This window comes from Anas acuta, chromosome Z (genome assembly GCF_963932015.1).
Source record: "Anas acuta chromosome Z, bAnaAcu1.1, whole genome shotgun sequence".
NCBI classification, from domain to species: Eukaryota; Metazoa; Chordata; class Aves; order Anseriformes; family Anatidae; genus Anas; species Anas acuta.
In genome coordinates this window covers 6,067,879-6,084,628 of record NC_089017.1, presented here as the reverse complement: position 1 = coordinate 6,084,628, position 16,750 = coordinate 6,067,879, and the positions used below count along the sequence as shown (strand labels likewise).

At 65.3% G+C, this 16,750-nt stretch overlaps 2 protein-coding genes across 9 annotated transcripts; both read right to left on the bottom strand.

Moving 5' to 3' along the window:
• Positions 1–22: 22 nt before the first annotated feature.
• LOC137848034 (gamma-secretase subunit Aph-1b-like) lies at positions 23–3,722 on the bottom strand. Its single transcript, XM_068666864.1, has 7 exons — positions 3,436–3,722; positions 2,721–2,891; positions 1,851–1,924; positions 1,637–1,759; positions 1,406–1,533; positions 1,090–1,213; positions 23–865 (listed from the first exon to the last, which is right to left on the bottom strand). The coding sequence occupies exons 1-7, from the start codon at positions 3,546–3,548 to the stop codon at positions 828–830; spliced, it is 771 nt and encodes a 256-aa protein (XP_068522965.1). The 5' UTR covers positions 3,549–3,722; the 3' UTR covers positions 23–827.
• Positions 3,723–5,548: 1,826 nt separating this feature from the next.
• On the bottom strand, positions 5,549–16,750 carry LOC137848490 (tropomyosin beta chain). 8 transcript variants are annotated; one of them, XM_068667620.1, is made up of 9 exons: positions 16,537–16,750; positions 15,770–15,895; positions 10,250–10,383; positions 9,721–9,838; positions 9,553–9,623; positions 8,787–8,862; positions 8,593–8,655; positions 8,335–8,404; positions 5,549–5,856 (listed from the first exon to the last, which is right to left on the bottom strand). In XM_068667620.1, the coding sequence occupies exons 1-9, from the start codon at positions 16,648–16,650 to the stop codon at positions 5,774–5,776; spliced, it is 855 nt and encodes a 284-aa protein (XP_068523721.1). In that variant the 5' UTR covers positions 16,651–16,750; the 3' UTR covers positions 5,549–5,773. The 8 variants fall into 8 exon arrangements, with proteins under 8 accessions (XP_068523721.1, XP_068523727.1, XP_068523725.1 ...); XM_068667626.1 differs by lacking the exon at positions 8,787–8,862 and adding an exon at positions 9,294–9,369 and having other exon boundaries at positions 16,537–16,747; XM_068667619.1 differs by lacking the exons at positions 5,549–5,856; positions 8,787–8,862 and adding exons at positions 7,399–7,996; positions 9,294–9,369.

Here is a 16,750-nt window from a genome sequence, read left to right as displayed (position 1 = left end):
CCCCACTCAGCTATGGTGCTTATTATTTTTTTTTTATTGGTATAAAAGCCCACTGTGGACAAAGCCGCCTTCTCAGCACGGAGCCCCTGGGCTGTTTCAATATCCCCATCTTGTAAGCACAGCATCAGGGCCGGTGCCTGCCTGAAAAATCCCCCTCCGGCCCCTGGAGAGGGCGATGATCCCCGGGGGGCAGCCCCCAGCACCCCTCCCCAGGCCGTGCTGGCACCAGCTGCAGGCTCGCTGGTCCACGGCCACCCAACCGGAGCTGCTGGGATCCATCTCCCCACATCCCTTCCCACCACCTTCCACCCCCAGCAGCTGCCCCCCGCCCCACACCAGCCCCCCGACACCACCCCCAGGATGCCAGCTCACTGCAGTCCGGCGCTGGGGCCACGTCTTGCCGTGAGCAGGGGGCGAAGAGGTGGAGAAAGAAGCACCACAGGGCTCAGCCTCGGCGCGGACAGCACCTTGCAAAGCTGCTTCCTCCACCCCAGCGGCACAGGGGACGAGGGGGGCATCTTCTGCGCCGGGGGGAGAAGCGAGGGGGGTCCTTGGGATCAGTCTGAGGAAGGGTCCGTCCCAGGCAGGGTAGCTCAGGGCCAGCAAAGCCAAGTCCTGCAGGCTGGGCTGTCCCCGGAGGGGCAGAGGAGCAGGCCAGCCCCGGTGCCACTTGTCCGCTGGGTGGTGGTCCCTGCCCCTCCGGGGGTTGGCCGGGGTCCCCCCCCTTCCAGGAGAAAAACGTATTGCAGAGGAGGCGAGTGCCGATGGTGTCGCCGAGATGGAGGGGAGGGCAGGGGCAGCTGGGGACAGGAGCGTCCTGCGGGGCCTCAGGATGCCAGCTGGGGGCTGGCTCCGCTCTGCGAACCTGTGGAAACCAAGACGGGGTGGTGGAGTGGAGATTTTCACCAAATTTCATACCCAAACCACCTCCCCCTCAGAGTCAGCCCCAGGGTCTCCTCCTGCCCCATAAGAGAGGCAGTCAGCTCCTCGCCTCGTTCCCCAAGAGACCCTTTCCCCACCCCAGGACCCGGCACCCAGAGGGTCCCCGGCACCCAGAGGGGTCCCTGTCCCCCTTTACCAGGCACTTACAGAGCAGGAAGCGGCGCAGGTTCTGTGCAGAGCCCCCCGAGAGCAGGTAAGCCCAGACAGCAGCAGCGGCCATCAGCAGGTAGGAGGGCACCAGGCTGCCCACGTACAGCGGGTTCCAAAACGTCTGGGGTGGGGGGAAAAGCAGAAAAGAGAAAGGGTGAGAGGGGTCTCCCACAGCCCGGCTGCTCCACGCAGCCACCGTGTCCCCCTCCTGATGGTTCCAGTGGTGTGGGAAGCCTGGTGAGGGTCTGGGATGGGACGGGGATGCGTGGCAGCATCCCTGGAGGCAGCACGGGGCTCTGCTCCCGGCACTCACCGACCCCGAAACCGCGAGGTGCATGAGGACGACAGCGGCGATCTCCCACCAGCGCCGGTTCTCGCAGCCGTGGAAGAAGAGGATGCCCCAGAAGGTGTGCAGGAAAATCAACACCATGGTCATGAAGGCTGCGGGGAGCAACAGCGGGGGGTCAACAGGGAGCCACGGGCCCTGCGGGGGGCTCCGATGGGTACGGGGGGCAGGGATGTGGGTTACGGCCCCGTCCCTCACCTGAGGTCAGGAAGTAGAGCTGTGAGTCCCCGTGGATGCCCACGGTGCCCGGTCCCAGCGCGTCTGCCAGGAGGTTGATCATGGAGAAGGCGCCGCTCATCAGCCCAAAGCCCACGCCAGCCACTGCCGGGACAGAGAGGCCGTGACACCCCAAATCCACGGTCCCCCCCCCCCCAAACCCCACCAGTACCCCGGGTACCCGCGCGGCACTCACCGTATGCCATTTGCTGGATGGAGATGGGCGAGCAGCCGTCCTCGCTGAGCGCCACCAGCCCCTCGATGGCCTTCCTGCAGGGAAAAGCGTGTCACCAGCAGGCACCTGGCTCCTCGCTCAAAAATCCTGCCCTTGATTAATGGCCCTGCGGGCACTCTGCACCAAAACGCACCGCGGGGACCTCCCTGAGCCACCGCCACGGGGCTGAGGCCACCTCGGGGACTTGTTCAGCTTTGGGACCCTCAGCACAAGGACATCGAGGGCCTGGAGCGTGCCGGGGGAGGTTCAGGTTGGAAATTAGAAATTTCTTCTCAGAAAGAGCAGCCAGGCACTGGGACGGGTTGCCCAGGGAGGTGGTGGCGTCACCGTCCCTGGGGGTGTTCAAGGAAAGGCTGGACGTGGTGCTTGGGGACAGGATTTGGTGTGTGACGGTGGTGGCAGGGGGATGGCTGGAACAGATCTCAGAGGTCGTTTCCAACCCTAATGACTCCGTGACCCCAATCCAACCCCACAGACCAGGTGTGGGGGCTGCCGGGGTGCCGCAGCCCCAGCAGCAGCACCGCGAGCTGCAGAGCGCACCCCTAGGGCATGCACGCAGCTGGGAGAGCAAACCTATTATTTTTTTTTTTTAGAAAACACACAAAAAAAAAAAAGAAAAAAAAAAAAACAGAGGGTGCAGAAAGAAGCTCCAAAAAAAAAAAAAAAAAAAGGAAAAGATTATTGCAGGGAGGAGAGGCCGGGGCTCTGCAGGACGGAGCTCTGCCACCCTCTGCCTGCGTGCCGCAGTGCTGCCACCTCCCCGCCGCCACCACCACCGCCACCGGGTCTGGGGCTCAGACTTTGCCCCGGTGTCCCCGTGTCCCCCGGTACCTGAGCAGCTTGTAGTAGAGGAAGCGGAAGGCCTCCTGCAGCAGCACCGAGAACATCACCCCGAAGATCAGCAGCCCCCGCTGCAGCGCCTCGTCGCGCGGGTCGCTGGCCTTCACCGCGATGAACCAGATGAGGGAGGACAGCAGCAGCGACACCAGCCAGAAGAACGCCCTGCGGGGCACCGGCAGCGCGTCACCGGGACGGTACCGGGGACGGTAACGGGACCTGGGCCCCGCCGTGCACTGGTACCAGTGCCATGGTACTGGTGGTGCTGTGAGCACTGGCGGTGCCCATACTGGTACCGGTGCCATGGTACTGGTGGTGCCCATGATGGTGCCGGTGCCCCGGTACCGGTGCCCCCGTGAGTACCGGGGGTCGCGTTGTGCCCGTGACACCCCCGGTGCCCACACCAGTGCCTGGTACTGGTACCAGTACGGGTGCTGGTGGTCCTGCAGCACTCATAGCAGTGCGGGTACCGGTGGCTGTGGCCGTGCCCACACCGGTGCGGGTGCCGTAGCCCTGCTGTGCACACCCGTACTGGCACCACCACCCCTCCCGGTACCGGTACCGGTGCCCACCCCAGCCCCGTACCCACACCGGTACCAGCCGCAGCACCGTGCCCCAGGCTGGGTGCGGGTCCCGGTGCTGATCCCGGTGCCGGTGCCCCCCACCCCCCGGTCCCGGTCCCGGTCCCGGTCCCGGTGCCGGCACGGACCCGGCGATGAGGATGATGATGCGCAGCGGGTCGCGGGCGATGGTGAAGAGGAAGAGGCTGAGCGCCGGCCCGAAGGCGATGAAGGTGCACCCGAAGAAGACGGCGAGCGTCATGGCTGCGGCTCCGGTACCGGCTCCGGTGCCGGGGGAGGGGGGGTCCCGGGGGGGGTCCCGGGCTGGGCTCGCACCGCGGGGTCCCGCCTGCTCCCGGCCCGCGCCCCCCGCCCTTCCGGGGCCGCCTGACGTCACCCGCCGCCTGCGCGCGCCGCCGCCCGGCCCGGAAGAGCGGCGAGGGGCGGGGCCGGCACCGGGCAGCGGGGGCGGGGAACCGGGAGGGGGCGTGGCTTCGGGGAGGGGGCGTGGTCTGGGCGAGGTGGGCGTGGTCTTCTAGGAGGGGGGCGTGGTCTAAGCACGGGGGGCGTGGTCTAGACTCAGGGGGCGTGGCCCCGCCCAGGGCCGCCTGGTCTACCCGGAGCCCACGGTGGCCGTGTCCCTCAAGGGGGGGGGTCCCCTGGGGGGTGGCTGGGGGTGGCCTGGGGAAGGTGCTGCGGCTGGGGGTGGTGCATAAAGGGGGCTGCAGGAGAGCTGGGGGCAATCTGTGTCCGGGGGTGGTGATAGGAAAAAGGGGAATGGTGTTAAAATAAGAGGGGAGATTTGGGTTAGGTGTTTGGGATAAATTCTTTATTTTGAGGGTGGTGAGGACCTGGCACAGAGGAGCTGTGGCTGCCCCATCCCTGGCAGTGCTCAAGGCCAGGCTGCATGGGGCTGGGGGCAGCCTGGGCTGGGGGGAGGTGTCCCTGCCCGTGGCACAGGGGCAGAATTGGGTGGGCTTTAGGGTCCCTCCCAACCCAACACATGCTGGGACTCCGCGGTGTGCAGCTGTACCCCCGGAGCCCTGTCATCTTTTTGGTTCCCCTCCCTGTAGAGCAAGGGGCAGCGCGGTGCCGGGCCCCGGGGGGTCGGCTGGTGGCCTTGGTGCTGCCATCACCGGGAACAGCCCGCAGAGCCTGGCAGAAACGAGTTCAGAGGTGAAGGAGGAGCTGTGGGAGGGGTGCAAATGGTCGAAAGGGCCGGCACGGTGCAGGAGGCTGGAATGGGGAACGGTGCTGGGTGTGAAAGGGCTCTTTGTGCCGGAGGGACGCCCAGCAGCTGGGGACGCGCCCTGATAGGGAGGCCTGTTTGCAGGGCAGGGTGCTGTGGCGGCTTTGCCCTCTTGTGCCTCTTCCAGACAGACAAATCCCCTCCAGGGAGCTGCTCTGAACAAACACCAGCTCCACATAGCGATGTGCTGTGAGGAAAGACCTGAGGAGAAACCCCAACCCTCGTGTACGTCCTGGGATGTGGCAGCCCAGAGGGAGAATGAGCAGCGAGGGCAGAGCCCTTTGAAGCTCAGCTTCAGCCTGCAGAGCTCCAAACGAGATTTGGGGGCCAGAAGCACCTGGGCAGGAAAGAGCTGCCAGCTCTCCATCCTCTCCTGAGCTGAGGGGTGCAGCAAATAGAGGGAAGTGGTGAGGGAAAGCTCGCCCTGTCACTCGATGGGGTGACGGCCTGGCCTAGCGAGGGGTCAGCACAAATTAACGTTTCCTGGCCACCTGAGGCTGTGCTGCCAGGGGGATATCCGCAGGGTAGTGTAGGACAGCAGGGCTAAATGCAAGCCGTGGAGGGGCCTGGAGCAGAGGGCAGGGCTCGATCACAGCTCCGGGCATCCCCAGGGAGCCCATCCCTGCTTGGTGACAGCGGCGAGGCACATCCTGCCAGCCTCCTCTTTGTGCTGGAGAAAACACAGCAGAGCAGGAGGGGACTTCCTGAGTGTGCTGGGAGTTGGTGGCCTGCCATGAGGGCGTCTGTGGGTTTGTACAGCTGTCCCTCGGGCGGCCGGTAGGAGAAAAGCAGTGAGGGTATAGGGTGAGCAGCTCCAGGCCTGGAGAAGACCCCAGTAAGTGTGCACATGCTCATTTTGGGCTGAGCTTGGGACTTTGAGGTTCCCTGTGCATCCTAAGGTCCCATCCCAAGGCCAAGGCTGTCCTTGTGACTGCTCTACCTGCCCCACAGCAGCAGCCCCCCACCTCCCAGTGCCTGTGCCCCCCACCCACAAGGACCAAGCGCACCCGTCCTTCTTGTCAAACTGCTTTAATATTTGGACATGAAGACAGGACAGAGCCGTTGGGGCTGTGCACAGACAAGACGCCCCCCGAGCCACGGTGTAAGGCTGCAGGGCTTCCCTTCTCAACGGATGTGTGGATTTGGCCAAGGCGCAGTTCAGCTGATGACATCCTGAGCGTGCCAGTGGGGTGCACGTGTGGGGTATAGGGAAGAGGGGCGGGGGCTCCCCAGGCAGCTCAGAGGTTGTTCAGCTCCAGCAAGGTCTGGTCCAGGACCTGGTGGATGCCCACGTTCTCCTCTTTGGCACTGGCCAGACTCTCTGTGAACACAAGGGACACCCAGCCACGCACACAGACACGGCACAGCCGGACCCACGCACACCACGCCAGGCACAGACACACGCACACGGGACACGGCTCAGTATGAGCAGCCCCAGCAGCGGCAGGGATGAGCCTACGACCCCCGGGTGGGGGGCAGGCAGCCCCCCTCTCTTCAGCTTCTCCATCCTCCCGCTGCACCCCGTGGCCCTCGGCCAGCCCCTCCGTGGTGCGGGTACCACCACCACCGCCACCACCGCGGCCCCATCTCTCCCCGTCCTGCCGTCCCCACCGGCACGTGCACGAACCCTTGAGAGAGGAGAAGCTGGTGCCAGCGGCACAAGCTGGGTGCTCCGTGAAGAAGAGGAGTGAGACAGCAGCCCGGGAGGGCGGGCAGAGAGGACAGCAGAGAAGGAGCAGAGATATCGAGGCTGCAGGGATGAGCTCCGACGGGCAGCCCGCTGCCGGGGCGGCCTCCTCCGGTGCTGGCTTGCGGTCGGCATCCCCCTCCCCGTTAAGAGATGGGGATGGGGGCACCCTGCGGGGACCCCACTCTGAGGGCACCCTCCCTGCGTGGTTTTGGGGTGATGGGAGGGAGGGGATAGCAATGACATAAATCTCCAAATCCCTTCCCATGCCAGGGGACAGCCACCACCGTGTGGGCATCCCAGGACACGACAAAACCCCTGATCCCTCTCCCAAAAAAAAAATAAAATTGGCTCCCCAAAGACTCCCTGTCCCCCCCAGCAGGGTGGTTATCCCCATGGGGTTCCCAGCCCCAAACCAGCCTGGCCAAAAGGGGGCAGGGGGGCAGCCGGGGCTGGGTGTGAGGCTGTGCTGGGGCTGGAGCTGCCTTAGCTCAGTTGTTAAGCTCGGTAAGGATGACCCGCAGCTCGTTAGTGAGAACGCGGTTTTTCTCGGCCTCCTGCCGGGAGCGCTCTAGAGAAAACGGAGACATCAGCGCAGCAAAGGGGAGAGAGAGAGAAAAGAGAGTTAGTGAAAAAGAGACAGTGCTGCCTGCGAGAGCCTGCGCTGGGCACCCCGCTGCGGTGCCACTGGTGGGCACTGGGGACCAGTGGGGACAGTGGGAGGACGCAGCCGGTCCCAGGTCCACCAATTCTGGGTTTTGGGGCAGAGTAGAATGGTGAGGGATGAGGATTAGGGACCCATTTAGGGCCAGAAACTGCTGACGAACAGTAGGGCCAGCCCTGTTGGCACGAGAAGGGGATGGAGGAGATGTCAGGGCTGCGAGAGGTTGTCGTGGTGTCCGGGGGTGTGGGTGGGGAGCGGACAGGACCGGGTCTAACCCTACTAATTCAGGCTGAAAGAGCGATGGAGAACGTCTTGGAAGGTGGCAGAAGATGAGGAAAGCTGTGTCCGGGAGCCGGGGGTGGTGGGGGACGTCCCCAAGCTGAGGCACAAAGGGGCTCAGCAGTGGGGGTCCCCACAGCCACCTCCCACCCCCGGCTGCCGGAGAGAGGGAGCAGGCAATGAAGGGGTGAGCGTGGGGAGCCAGAGCAGCATGAAGAAAACGAGGGAGAAACCAAGGAGAGAAAACGCTTTATTGAGACCAACTCGGTGACCCGGAGGGACAGAACAGAAAAGAAAAAAGTCATGAAATGCAAACTGAAGAGCGATGTGCGAAGGAAGGAGGGGAGCGGGGAGAGGGGAGCAGGGGGGGAAAAGGGGGGAACCGGGGGCTGCCTGCCTGGGGACGGACACCCCTCATCCCCATGGGGCTGGAGCCCAAATCTCCTCGGAGGTGCTGCTTCTCCGGGACGTGTCCCCCCACCCTGGGCACAGCTTTGCTGTGGGGGCGTGGGGTGCTGGGACGTGGGGGCTGCTCCCCTTTCCCCCAAACACCCCGTAGTGCCTTACGCCTTCCTTTCCCCAAAAAGAGGGACCCCCACGGGCCAGGAAGGACAGAGTGGGGATGGGAAGGGCAGGGGGAGCAGTGGGGGGGCCGGGCAGGCAAGCAGCCGAGCTGGGGAGGGGGGGGAAGAAGGTGAGGATGAAGGGGTTGGGGGGGGAGTGCGGTGCTGGTGCCGGCCGGAGGGGCTCAGAGGGAGGTGATGTCGTTAAGCGCATTGTCCAGCTCCTCGCTGATGGCTTTGTACTTCATCTTCTGCGCATACACTTCGTCTGCAGGCAGTGGGGAGGGGGCAGCAGGGGGGTGGCGGGCGGTGGAGCGGGGAGGGGGCGAGTGGCAGAGAGAGAGAGAGCGGGTGAGCGGGGCACAGGGCGTGCGGGTATGGCATTGGGCACAGGCAGAGTGGATGCAGCCCTATTCCCCTCCCACAGACCCCAAAAAAAACCCACAGCACCCCAGCCTCCCCCCCTACCCACCCCATTGCACGGGGACCCGGCTTGCCCATGGGGTGCTTTGGCCTCAGCCCAGCTGAGCCCCCCCTAATCAGGGACACGTCCTGTCCCGTTGTCCCCATGACAAAGGGGTCAGGAGGCGGTGGGGGTGTTTTTACCTTCCAAATCATCGATGGTTTTCTCCAGCTTCGCCACAGACCGCTCGGCAAACTCTGCCCGAGTCTCCGCCTGCGGGAGAGGACGAGTGTGGTGGGGGCATCCCTAAACCTGTCCCCAAAGCCCACCCCGCACCCCAAAACTGCCCCAAAATCATCTCCTGCGCCTGGGCTGCTTGCAGGTGCTGAGCACATTAATTAACCTCCAAGCCTGGGATTATTTCCCTGGGAGCACCCATGGGGACCCAAAATGAGCCTTACCTCCTTCAGCTTTTCCCCTAGGAGCTTGATTTCCTCCTCGTACTTGTCCTCCTTGGTGGAATACTGCAGGGACACAGAGATATATCTATGAGCCCCGTGGGACACCTCCTGTCACCCTTTTTCCCCCCCCACCACCCAAGGGACCCTGTCCCCCCCAAGCCCCAAGCTCTGCGCCCAGCCCCCGCAGCCCCTACCTTGTCAGCCTGGGCCTCCAGGGACTTCAGGTTGTTGGTGACAATTTTCAGCTCCTCCTCTAGGTCACCACATTTACTACATCCCAAGCAAGGCGTGGGGAAGGGGGGAGGAAGCAGGGCCGGGGATGGTGGTTGGGGAGGAGAGGAGCGGGGAGCAGGAAGAGCGGGCGCAGGGCAGGAGGAAAGAAAAAGAGAGAGAACAAGATGAGAGAGGAGAAACCTCGGGCAGCAAGGGTGGGAGAGGAGCAGAGCCGCCGGGCACGGGTCCCTTCCTCGTGCCAGCCTGTGTCAGCGCTGTCACCACGCTCCTGCAGCCCTCCGAGGAGGAGGAGGAGGAGGAGGGTGAGGAAGAGGAAAGCGGGCACGGAGGATTGTGCCCAGCCCACGGTGATGCAGGGGAAGGCGAGGTGAGGGCTGGCGGCCGAGGCAGAGTGGAAAAGAGGTGGCTTGAGAGCGACAGAGAGAGGGGGGGCTGCCGCACGTCGCCCCGCGCCCCTGCCCCGGTACCTCTTCCTCTGAGGCAATGAGGGATTTGAGGGTCTGGTCCATGGTCCGCAGCTCCTCCTCCAGCTGTCTCACTCGGCTGGGGTGGGAAAGGGGCCAGCAGAGAGCACGGTCACGGATGTGCTGGGGGGTGCGATCCCTCTGCCTCCCCCCCACCCCACACACACCTCCCCGTCCCCACGGGGACGCTCGGACACCCCTGTCCCCACACGGACACGGCACGGGGGTGGTGTGGGACCCCCCCTGGGAGCCCCCCGCTCACCTCTCCGCAACCTCTGCCCTCTCCTCCGAGCGCTCCAGCTCTCCCTCAAGGACGACCAGCTTGCGGGCGACCTGTTGGTGGCATCAAAAAGAAGGTGTCAGCCCCAGAAAATGGGTGTAAGGCCACAAGGGGTGGCCCCGGGGGGACACCAGGGGACGGGGCACGCACCTCCTCGTATTTGCGGTCGGCCTCCTCTGCTATGTGCTTGGCCTCCTTCAGCTGCATCTCCTGGAGCTCCATCTTCTCCTCGTCCTTCATGGCCCTGTTCTCGATGACCTTCATGCCTCTGAAGGAAGCCAAAGCAAGGAGATTAGGAGGTTTCTCCAAGGAGAGATATTATGGCTGTGGGTCGAGGTGGCACCTACACCTCCTGCCTGCCCCTGCCGTCCTCCAGCCCCAGCACCACGGGGCGCTGCCCGGGGAAAGCGGCACCCCCTTGGCCACCCCGTGCCGGTGGCACCCCGGGGATGCTGCTGAGCACAATTAAAGCAGCAGAGATGCCCCATTCTGGGGACACGTCCTGGAGCAAAGAGCTGTGGGCATGGTGCCTCTCAACCAGGCTGGTCCCAATCTCATCCCTCATCCCCCTCAGGAGCTGCTCCTTGAACCATGCAGGAATCCCCTCTGTGGAGAGCAGGGGGCTGCTGGTGATGGAGGGTGTCCCGATACGACCCCGGCTGTGCCCCCCCCGTCACACCTCTCGCTCTCATCCGCCGCCTTCTCGGCCTCCTCCAGCTTCTGCAGGGCGGTGGCCAGGCGCTCCTGGGCCCGGTCCAGCTCCTCCTCCACCAGCTGGATGCGGCGGTTCAGAGAGGCCACCTCAGCTTCAGCCTGGGGAGCACAAAAACCCGGGGTCACCGCCCGTCCCCAGTGCATTTTTCAGCAGGAAAATGTGCATTTGCCTGGAGCACCCCTTTGTGCTGTGCTCGCCCAGCTGGGACACGCGTCCCGTTTGCCCACCCCGAGCACCTCGCTCGGTGCCACACAGCCCCGGAGGTGGAAGGGGTGCGCTCCATGGGGCAGCACGGGGTTTGGGGTTTGCAGAGCCGTGAGTAAAGGAGGAGGAATGCCCCGTGCAGATTCGCTCCCAAAAAGGAGATGGGAGCCACTTGTGGATTTCCTGTTTACGGAGGCGGCGGCGGAGCCAAGCGGCCGGGACGCCCTCCCCAGCCCCACACCACCGAGCCCCACTGCGCCGTGGGGCCATTTGGGGCCCCCGTGCTGCCCCCCCTACTAATTTACAGCCTGGTGCCGGGGGGCAATGGAGCGAGTCGCCCTCGTCGGGCTGGCTCCTGGCCAAACCTCCTATGGGGCCGGTGGGACCGGGTCCCATTATTTCCCCTCCCCAACCTCCTCCCCGTTCGTTCCCAGGCTCCCCGCGCGCGGGGCCGTCCGGGAGAGGTGGCCCTGGCCCCCCGCCAGCCCCTCGCCGCCTGGCCCCCGCGCTCTTTCCATTTGCTAAGGCCCTCCTGCTCCGTCACCGCCGGGAAACGCTGCCTCAGCAGCTCCTGGCCCCGCAGGGAGGGGGCTGCTGGAAGGAGAGGGGAGCAGGGATTAAAAAAAAAATTAAAAAAATTTAAAAAATGGGGTGCAAAGGGATGGGCAGTGCTGAGAGCATCGTGCCTCCTGCTTATTCATGGGCTGGAGCAGGCCTGGCACAGCGCTCCAGCAGCACCCTGGGGACACGGAGCAGGGAGCCAGGCGGGGATGTCCCCATACCCACCACCACCATCCCCTATAGGTGAGGGATGGCAGCACCTCCGCTGACGCTCCGCATCGCACCAGAGGGGGCTTTTTTTCCCTGGGGATGACCCCCCCGAAGTGGGTCAGAGCTGCCCGGATGGGCAGTGGGGAACATGAGCTCGCCATCAGCGCCTGGCGAGCGGGGAACCCGATCTGCGGCGGCAGGAAGGGGCCGTTTCCTCCGCACGCAGCCCCGGGTGACAACAGCCCGGGTACCGCGCCCAGCTCTGCCGCCCCTGATAGCGCTGGGGATGTTACGGGAGCAAGGAGGGGGGGGGAGCAGAGGAAAAAGGAAAAAAAAAAAAGCACGAAAATACCGCCCAACAACAACAAGAGAAAGCAAAAAAAAATAAAGCCGCAGCAGGAGCGAGCTGCCGGCTGGAAACGCCGTCCCGCTGCCACGGGGTGGGAATTGCAGCCCACAGTGGTAAATAGGGGGGTTTCTCCCCAAAAAAGGACACGATGGGGAGCAGGGGGAGCTCTGCTGGGGAGCCGGACACAGAGCCTGGGCGGGGGGCTCTCCGCCGAGCCCCCGAGGGGGGCACCTTTCCTGGGAGCTGCCAGCCCCAGCCCAGCCGAGGCGCTGAGCTGGACGCTCACCGGGGAAGCCGCGGCGAGCCCCACACGGGAGCATCCCTACCAAGGCCCACCTCTGGTGCTGGGGACCCTGCCCGGAGCCCCCCACCCCGTACCCACACCCAGGGGGCTCCCACACACCGGGATGACCACCCTGTGCCCCCCAGCCCCCTCTCCCCAGTGCAGCAAGGATGCCGGTGCCGGGTCCCCCCAGGGCGTGCCATGGGGCACCTGGGGAGCGGCCACTCGTGCCCGTAGCGGGGTGGCCAGCACCCACGGGACCGTGCAGCTCTGCTCCCCAGCATCCAGCCCTATGGGGCCAGCAGTGCTGCCCCAGCAGTGGGGGGTCCCTGGGGGGTCCCCAGCCCCAGGAGCCTTACCCGCTCCCGGGCCTGCCGCTCGGCATCGGCCTCCCGCTGCAGGTGCTCGGCGCGCTCCTCTGCCTCGTCGGCCACCTGCTGCAGGCTCTGGATCTTCTTCTTGACGGCGTCGATGGAGCTGATGCCGGCCATGGCCGTGCGGCCGGCGGGGAGCACAGGGAGGCCGCAGCACCGAGCCCTTTGTGGGATCTGCCTGGCTCGGGCAGGAAGCGCTCAGGCGGCGGCCGCTCCCGCCGCCCGCCCTGCCTCCATCCCTTCCTGCTCCTCCTCCTCCTCCTCCTCCTCCTCCTCCTCCTCCTGCTGCTCCTGCTGCTGCTGCCATGGGCAGACCCAGGCCCGCTGCGCTCCCTGGACAGAGCGCGCGGTGCCCCCCGGGTAGGGCGCATGGGTCCCCGTCAGGCTGGGTGCCAGCCCCCTCCCCAAAAAAGCAGACACGTGCCCTCCCCGGGCACAGCAAGTGTCCCCCCAGCCTGGGCAAGACGCACGGTGCCTTCAGAGCAAGGCACATTGCCCCCCACCCTGGGTGGGGTGCCCCCCAGCAGGGCACATTGACCCCCCCCAGGCAGGGTGCATGGCTCCCCACCCAGCTAGGGCACTGGGTGGTGCCCCCCAGCATAGGGGACGCAGCCCCCTCCTAAAGCAGGGCACGCAGTGCCCCCCAGGGCTCCAGCAGAGAGACAGAGAGGAGCTTGGAGATGATTTTTCTGGGGAACAGGGGTCTGGGGGTGCCCTGTGGGCCCCCACGGGCAGGGGAGCAGTGCGCACACGGGTGCTCCCCAGCTGCAGAGCCAGGGGAAGGATTTCTGCCCCACAGGCAAGAGGGATGGGGCAGGAGGACAGAGCCTGCTCCGGGGCATCCCCTGGGGTCCCTTGGCACAGGGTGCCCCCGCTGTCTCACCCCTTTGGCATCTGCTCCCCAAGCTGGGACCTGGCCAGCAGCCCCACAGAGACCCCCGGGGCCAGTGCCCCAGGGGAGAGGTCAGTCCCTGGCTCCGTGCCCCCCAGCTCTGTGCCCCCCAGCTCCGTGTTCCCATCTCAGCAGATGCCCCGGTGCATCAGGAGGGCACGGCACAGTGGCACAATCTGCCTGAAGGAGCTCTGGCAGCTCACACCTGCCTCCAGGGACGGATCCGAGCCATTCCCGGGCTGACCCCACTGGCTGCCACGGGGTCTGGGGACACCCTAGGGGGGCCAGCACCCGGCCATGCCACTTGGGGTGGGTCCTGCAGCCCAATGTCCCCAGCCAGGTGGCATGGGGGCACGTGGCATCGGGCTTGGCCCCTCTCCCAGCCCGGCACTTGGGCACAGAGAGGTGCACGGGGCACAAACGGGGGGTCCCAGTGTCCAAAGGGCAGTGGGATCAGTGGGATCTGGCAGCGGGGGACAGGCTGTGGGGGCAGGCACCCCGTTCCAGGCTGGGTGCCTCCTGCCCTGGCCCCACCCAGGGATGCAGTCACTTCCCAGCAGCGCCCGTTCCCTCCCACCGGCTCGGGGAATCGCCAAATAAGAGCAAAGTCTCGGCTTGGGAGAGCACCGGGGCGGGAACTTGGGTGAAGCCTCCGGGATCGTGGCCTGGGAACGGCTCAGCCTGCCTTTCCCTGCGCCCGGCGGGTGGCTGGGGACGGGCTGGCCACCGGGGACAAGTGGGGACGGAGGGGTTGCGGGGGATAAACCCTGCTCTGGGCTGGCGTGCTGTCCCTCGTGGGGGACACGGAGGGGACAGGGCCGTGGTGGCCTCGTCAAGCTGCTGGGAAGGATCTGGAGCTGCCAACCCTGAGGCTCGGTCCTGCTGCTCCTCGCTGAGTGGGAGCACTTAGCGCTGTCAGCACGTCCCTGTCGGGGACACCTGGGGACTTCCAGGTCTCGCACGTGGCACAGGCTGTCCCCGCGCACGGCACAGCCTCCTGCCCCTTCCCGACGCTGCTCCTTCACCACGACCCCGCTCCAGGCCCTTCCCCCGAGGGGCCAGGGGCTCCCCGTCCCCAAATCTGCCAGGACAGGGCTCTCCTCGCCAAAACCCACGACCTTTCCCTGCTGCTTTGGAGCGCTCTTGGTGCCACCAAGCACCCTTGTGTCCCCTCCGTGCCCCACACCAAGCTCACTTCATCCCACACTGATCCCACCAGTACAGACCAGTACAGCCCCCAGCACAGCCCCCCAGGCCAGCCCAGCGTGCCTGCCTCTTGCCAAGACCAACGAGCCCTTCCAGAGGGTTTCCAACATTTTAACAACTTTGTGTCTGAGTTTGGGCAGTTCCAAGGGGTCAGCAAACAGCCCCAGAGCCTTCCTCAGGACAAACTTCCCAAAACTCCTACAGGAGGCAGCCGGGCACAGGGGGACACTGGCACCTCGCTGCCCAGAGCTGGGGGGGCGCACAGGCTGGGGACACCCCTTCCTCACCCCAGGAGCCTCTCTGGGGACAGCCACCCCTCTGTCCCTTTTGGAAGCACCAGGGATGATGCAAGGCAGGCACTGGTGGGACTGGGGACACTGGGGTGGGTTTCAGGCTCTGTCTCCTCTTTCCCCCATCCCCATTTCTCCGCTGCCACCGCCTCCTGTGCCAATGGAGGTTGGGGGTCCCTGCGGGGTGGCACTGGGAGGGGGGGGTCTGGTCACTCCTGGGGGCTCTGGGCCACCCTGGGGCTTTGCTGCCGCTGCTTGTCCCTGCCTGCTGTCCCCTGTCCTTGGCGGCCACCTTGGGGATTTGACGCATCCCCCCCGTTTGGCTCCACGAACCAGCTGGGATTGAATTTTTGGTTCTCAATCCTGAAAAGCCTGGCCGTGCCCCTGCTGGCCGCGCTCCCGACGGCTCCCCTTTAGCTTCTCCTCCAGTTTCCAGGGTTGGCTTTCATCAGAGAAGGACTGGCCATCAAAAGGAGGGTTTATTTATAGGGTGTCAAATGCCCGCTGTGGCACCGCGGGTCGTTATACCCCGCTCCCGGGCGGCTCTGGGGCTGCGCACAGCTGTTCCGCCCTTCATCCCCGCCGGGCACAAGCCAATTTCAACACCTTCCTAACATCTCCCCGGCGGGATCCATTTCCCAGGAGAAACATCAGTCATGGCCCTAAATAAAACTCTTCCTGGCCTTTCCCCTCCCAGGGTACAGGGCGGCACGTTGGGGGTCCCCCCCACACGCACCCCAAGCATCCTATGCAACCGGTGCCCGCCACCTGGCCACGGGTGAGGACTTTTCCCATTTCTCCACTCTTTTCCCCTTTTCTACCCCATTTGAGCAATGATGCTCAAGTTTTCCCTACACATACATGGGCGACGCTCACCGGGGATGCGTGTCCCGGTGCGTTTTGGGGCGCTGGGGCTGAGCGTTGCCCCCAAACCTGGGGGTACCCCTGTGGGATGTGCCCAGCACCCGCTGCCCATCCCGGTGCCGGCGTGGCGGGGCTGGATCCTGCCACCCTCCCCACCAATATTTCCCATATAAGGCTCCCCTCTTCCTTCGCCCCCCCCCCCCCCCGGGGTCCGGCGCCCGCGCAGGGGAGGGGAGGGGTTGCCTACGTACGTCCGTGGCTTTCTTCTCCGCCTGCTCCAGCTTCTCCTGGGCCTCCTTGACGGACTCGGAGTACTTCTCTACCTCATCCTCCGTGCCCTTCAGCTTCTTCTGCAGGCCCTGCTGTTCCTCCTCCAGCTGTGGAAGGGACGGGTTATGGGGTGTCAGGGGGGGGCTGGCACGAGGTTGGCAACCCCAGGGCACCTACCCATCAGGGGACGGTCACCCTCATCCCATTGGCATTGCCCTGTTGATTTTGGGGCCACACGTCCTCGGGGAGCCACAGGTCCTTGGGGTCGGAGGACCCCTGAGCCCGGAGAGGGCAATGGGGTCCCAATGTGGGGGCACCAGGAAGGTCCCCACCTCTTGTGGCGGAGGTGGGAGCACGCTGTCCCCAGGGGTGTCCCTGGCAGAGGGACAAGGGGGTGGCACTAGGGTGTCCCACCAAGACCCAAGGAGTTTTGGGGGTGCTGAGGGGCAACAGGGACAACAGGCTGGGACACTGATCCCCAGGGCTGGACACCCAGCGGGGTGAGGTCCCCAGGGTGGCTGTCCTTAGGGTGGGGGTCCCCAGGGCTGGGTGTCCCCAGGGTGGGGGTCCCCAGGGTCGGACACCCATCGGGGCAAATCCCAAGGGCTGGGGACCCTTAGGGCTGGGATCCACGAACTGAACACCCATCAGGGCGAGATCCCCGGGGCCAAACCCCTTTAGGGTCAAGCTCCCCATCAACTTTTTGTTATTTTTTTTTTGGGGGGGGGGGGTTCAGTGCGACACCCACCTGCTTGCAGCGGTCCTCCGCCTGCTTCTTGTCCGCCTCCGCCTGCTCGGCTCGGTCGATGGCGTTCTCCTTGTCCAGTTTGAGCATCTGCATCTTCTTCTTGATGGCCTCCATGGTGGCGGTGGCGGTGGCGGTGGCGGTGGCGGGGCTTGGAGCACGGGGGGCGGCGGGGCTCGGAGCACCGGGGGCGGCGGCAGCACCGGCACTGAGCCCC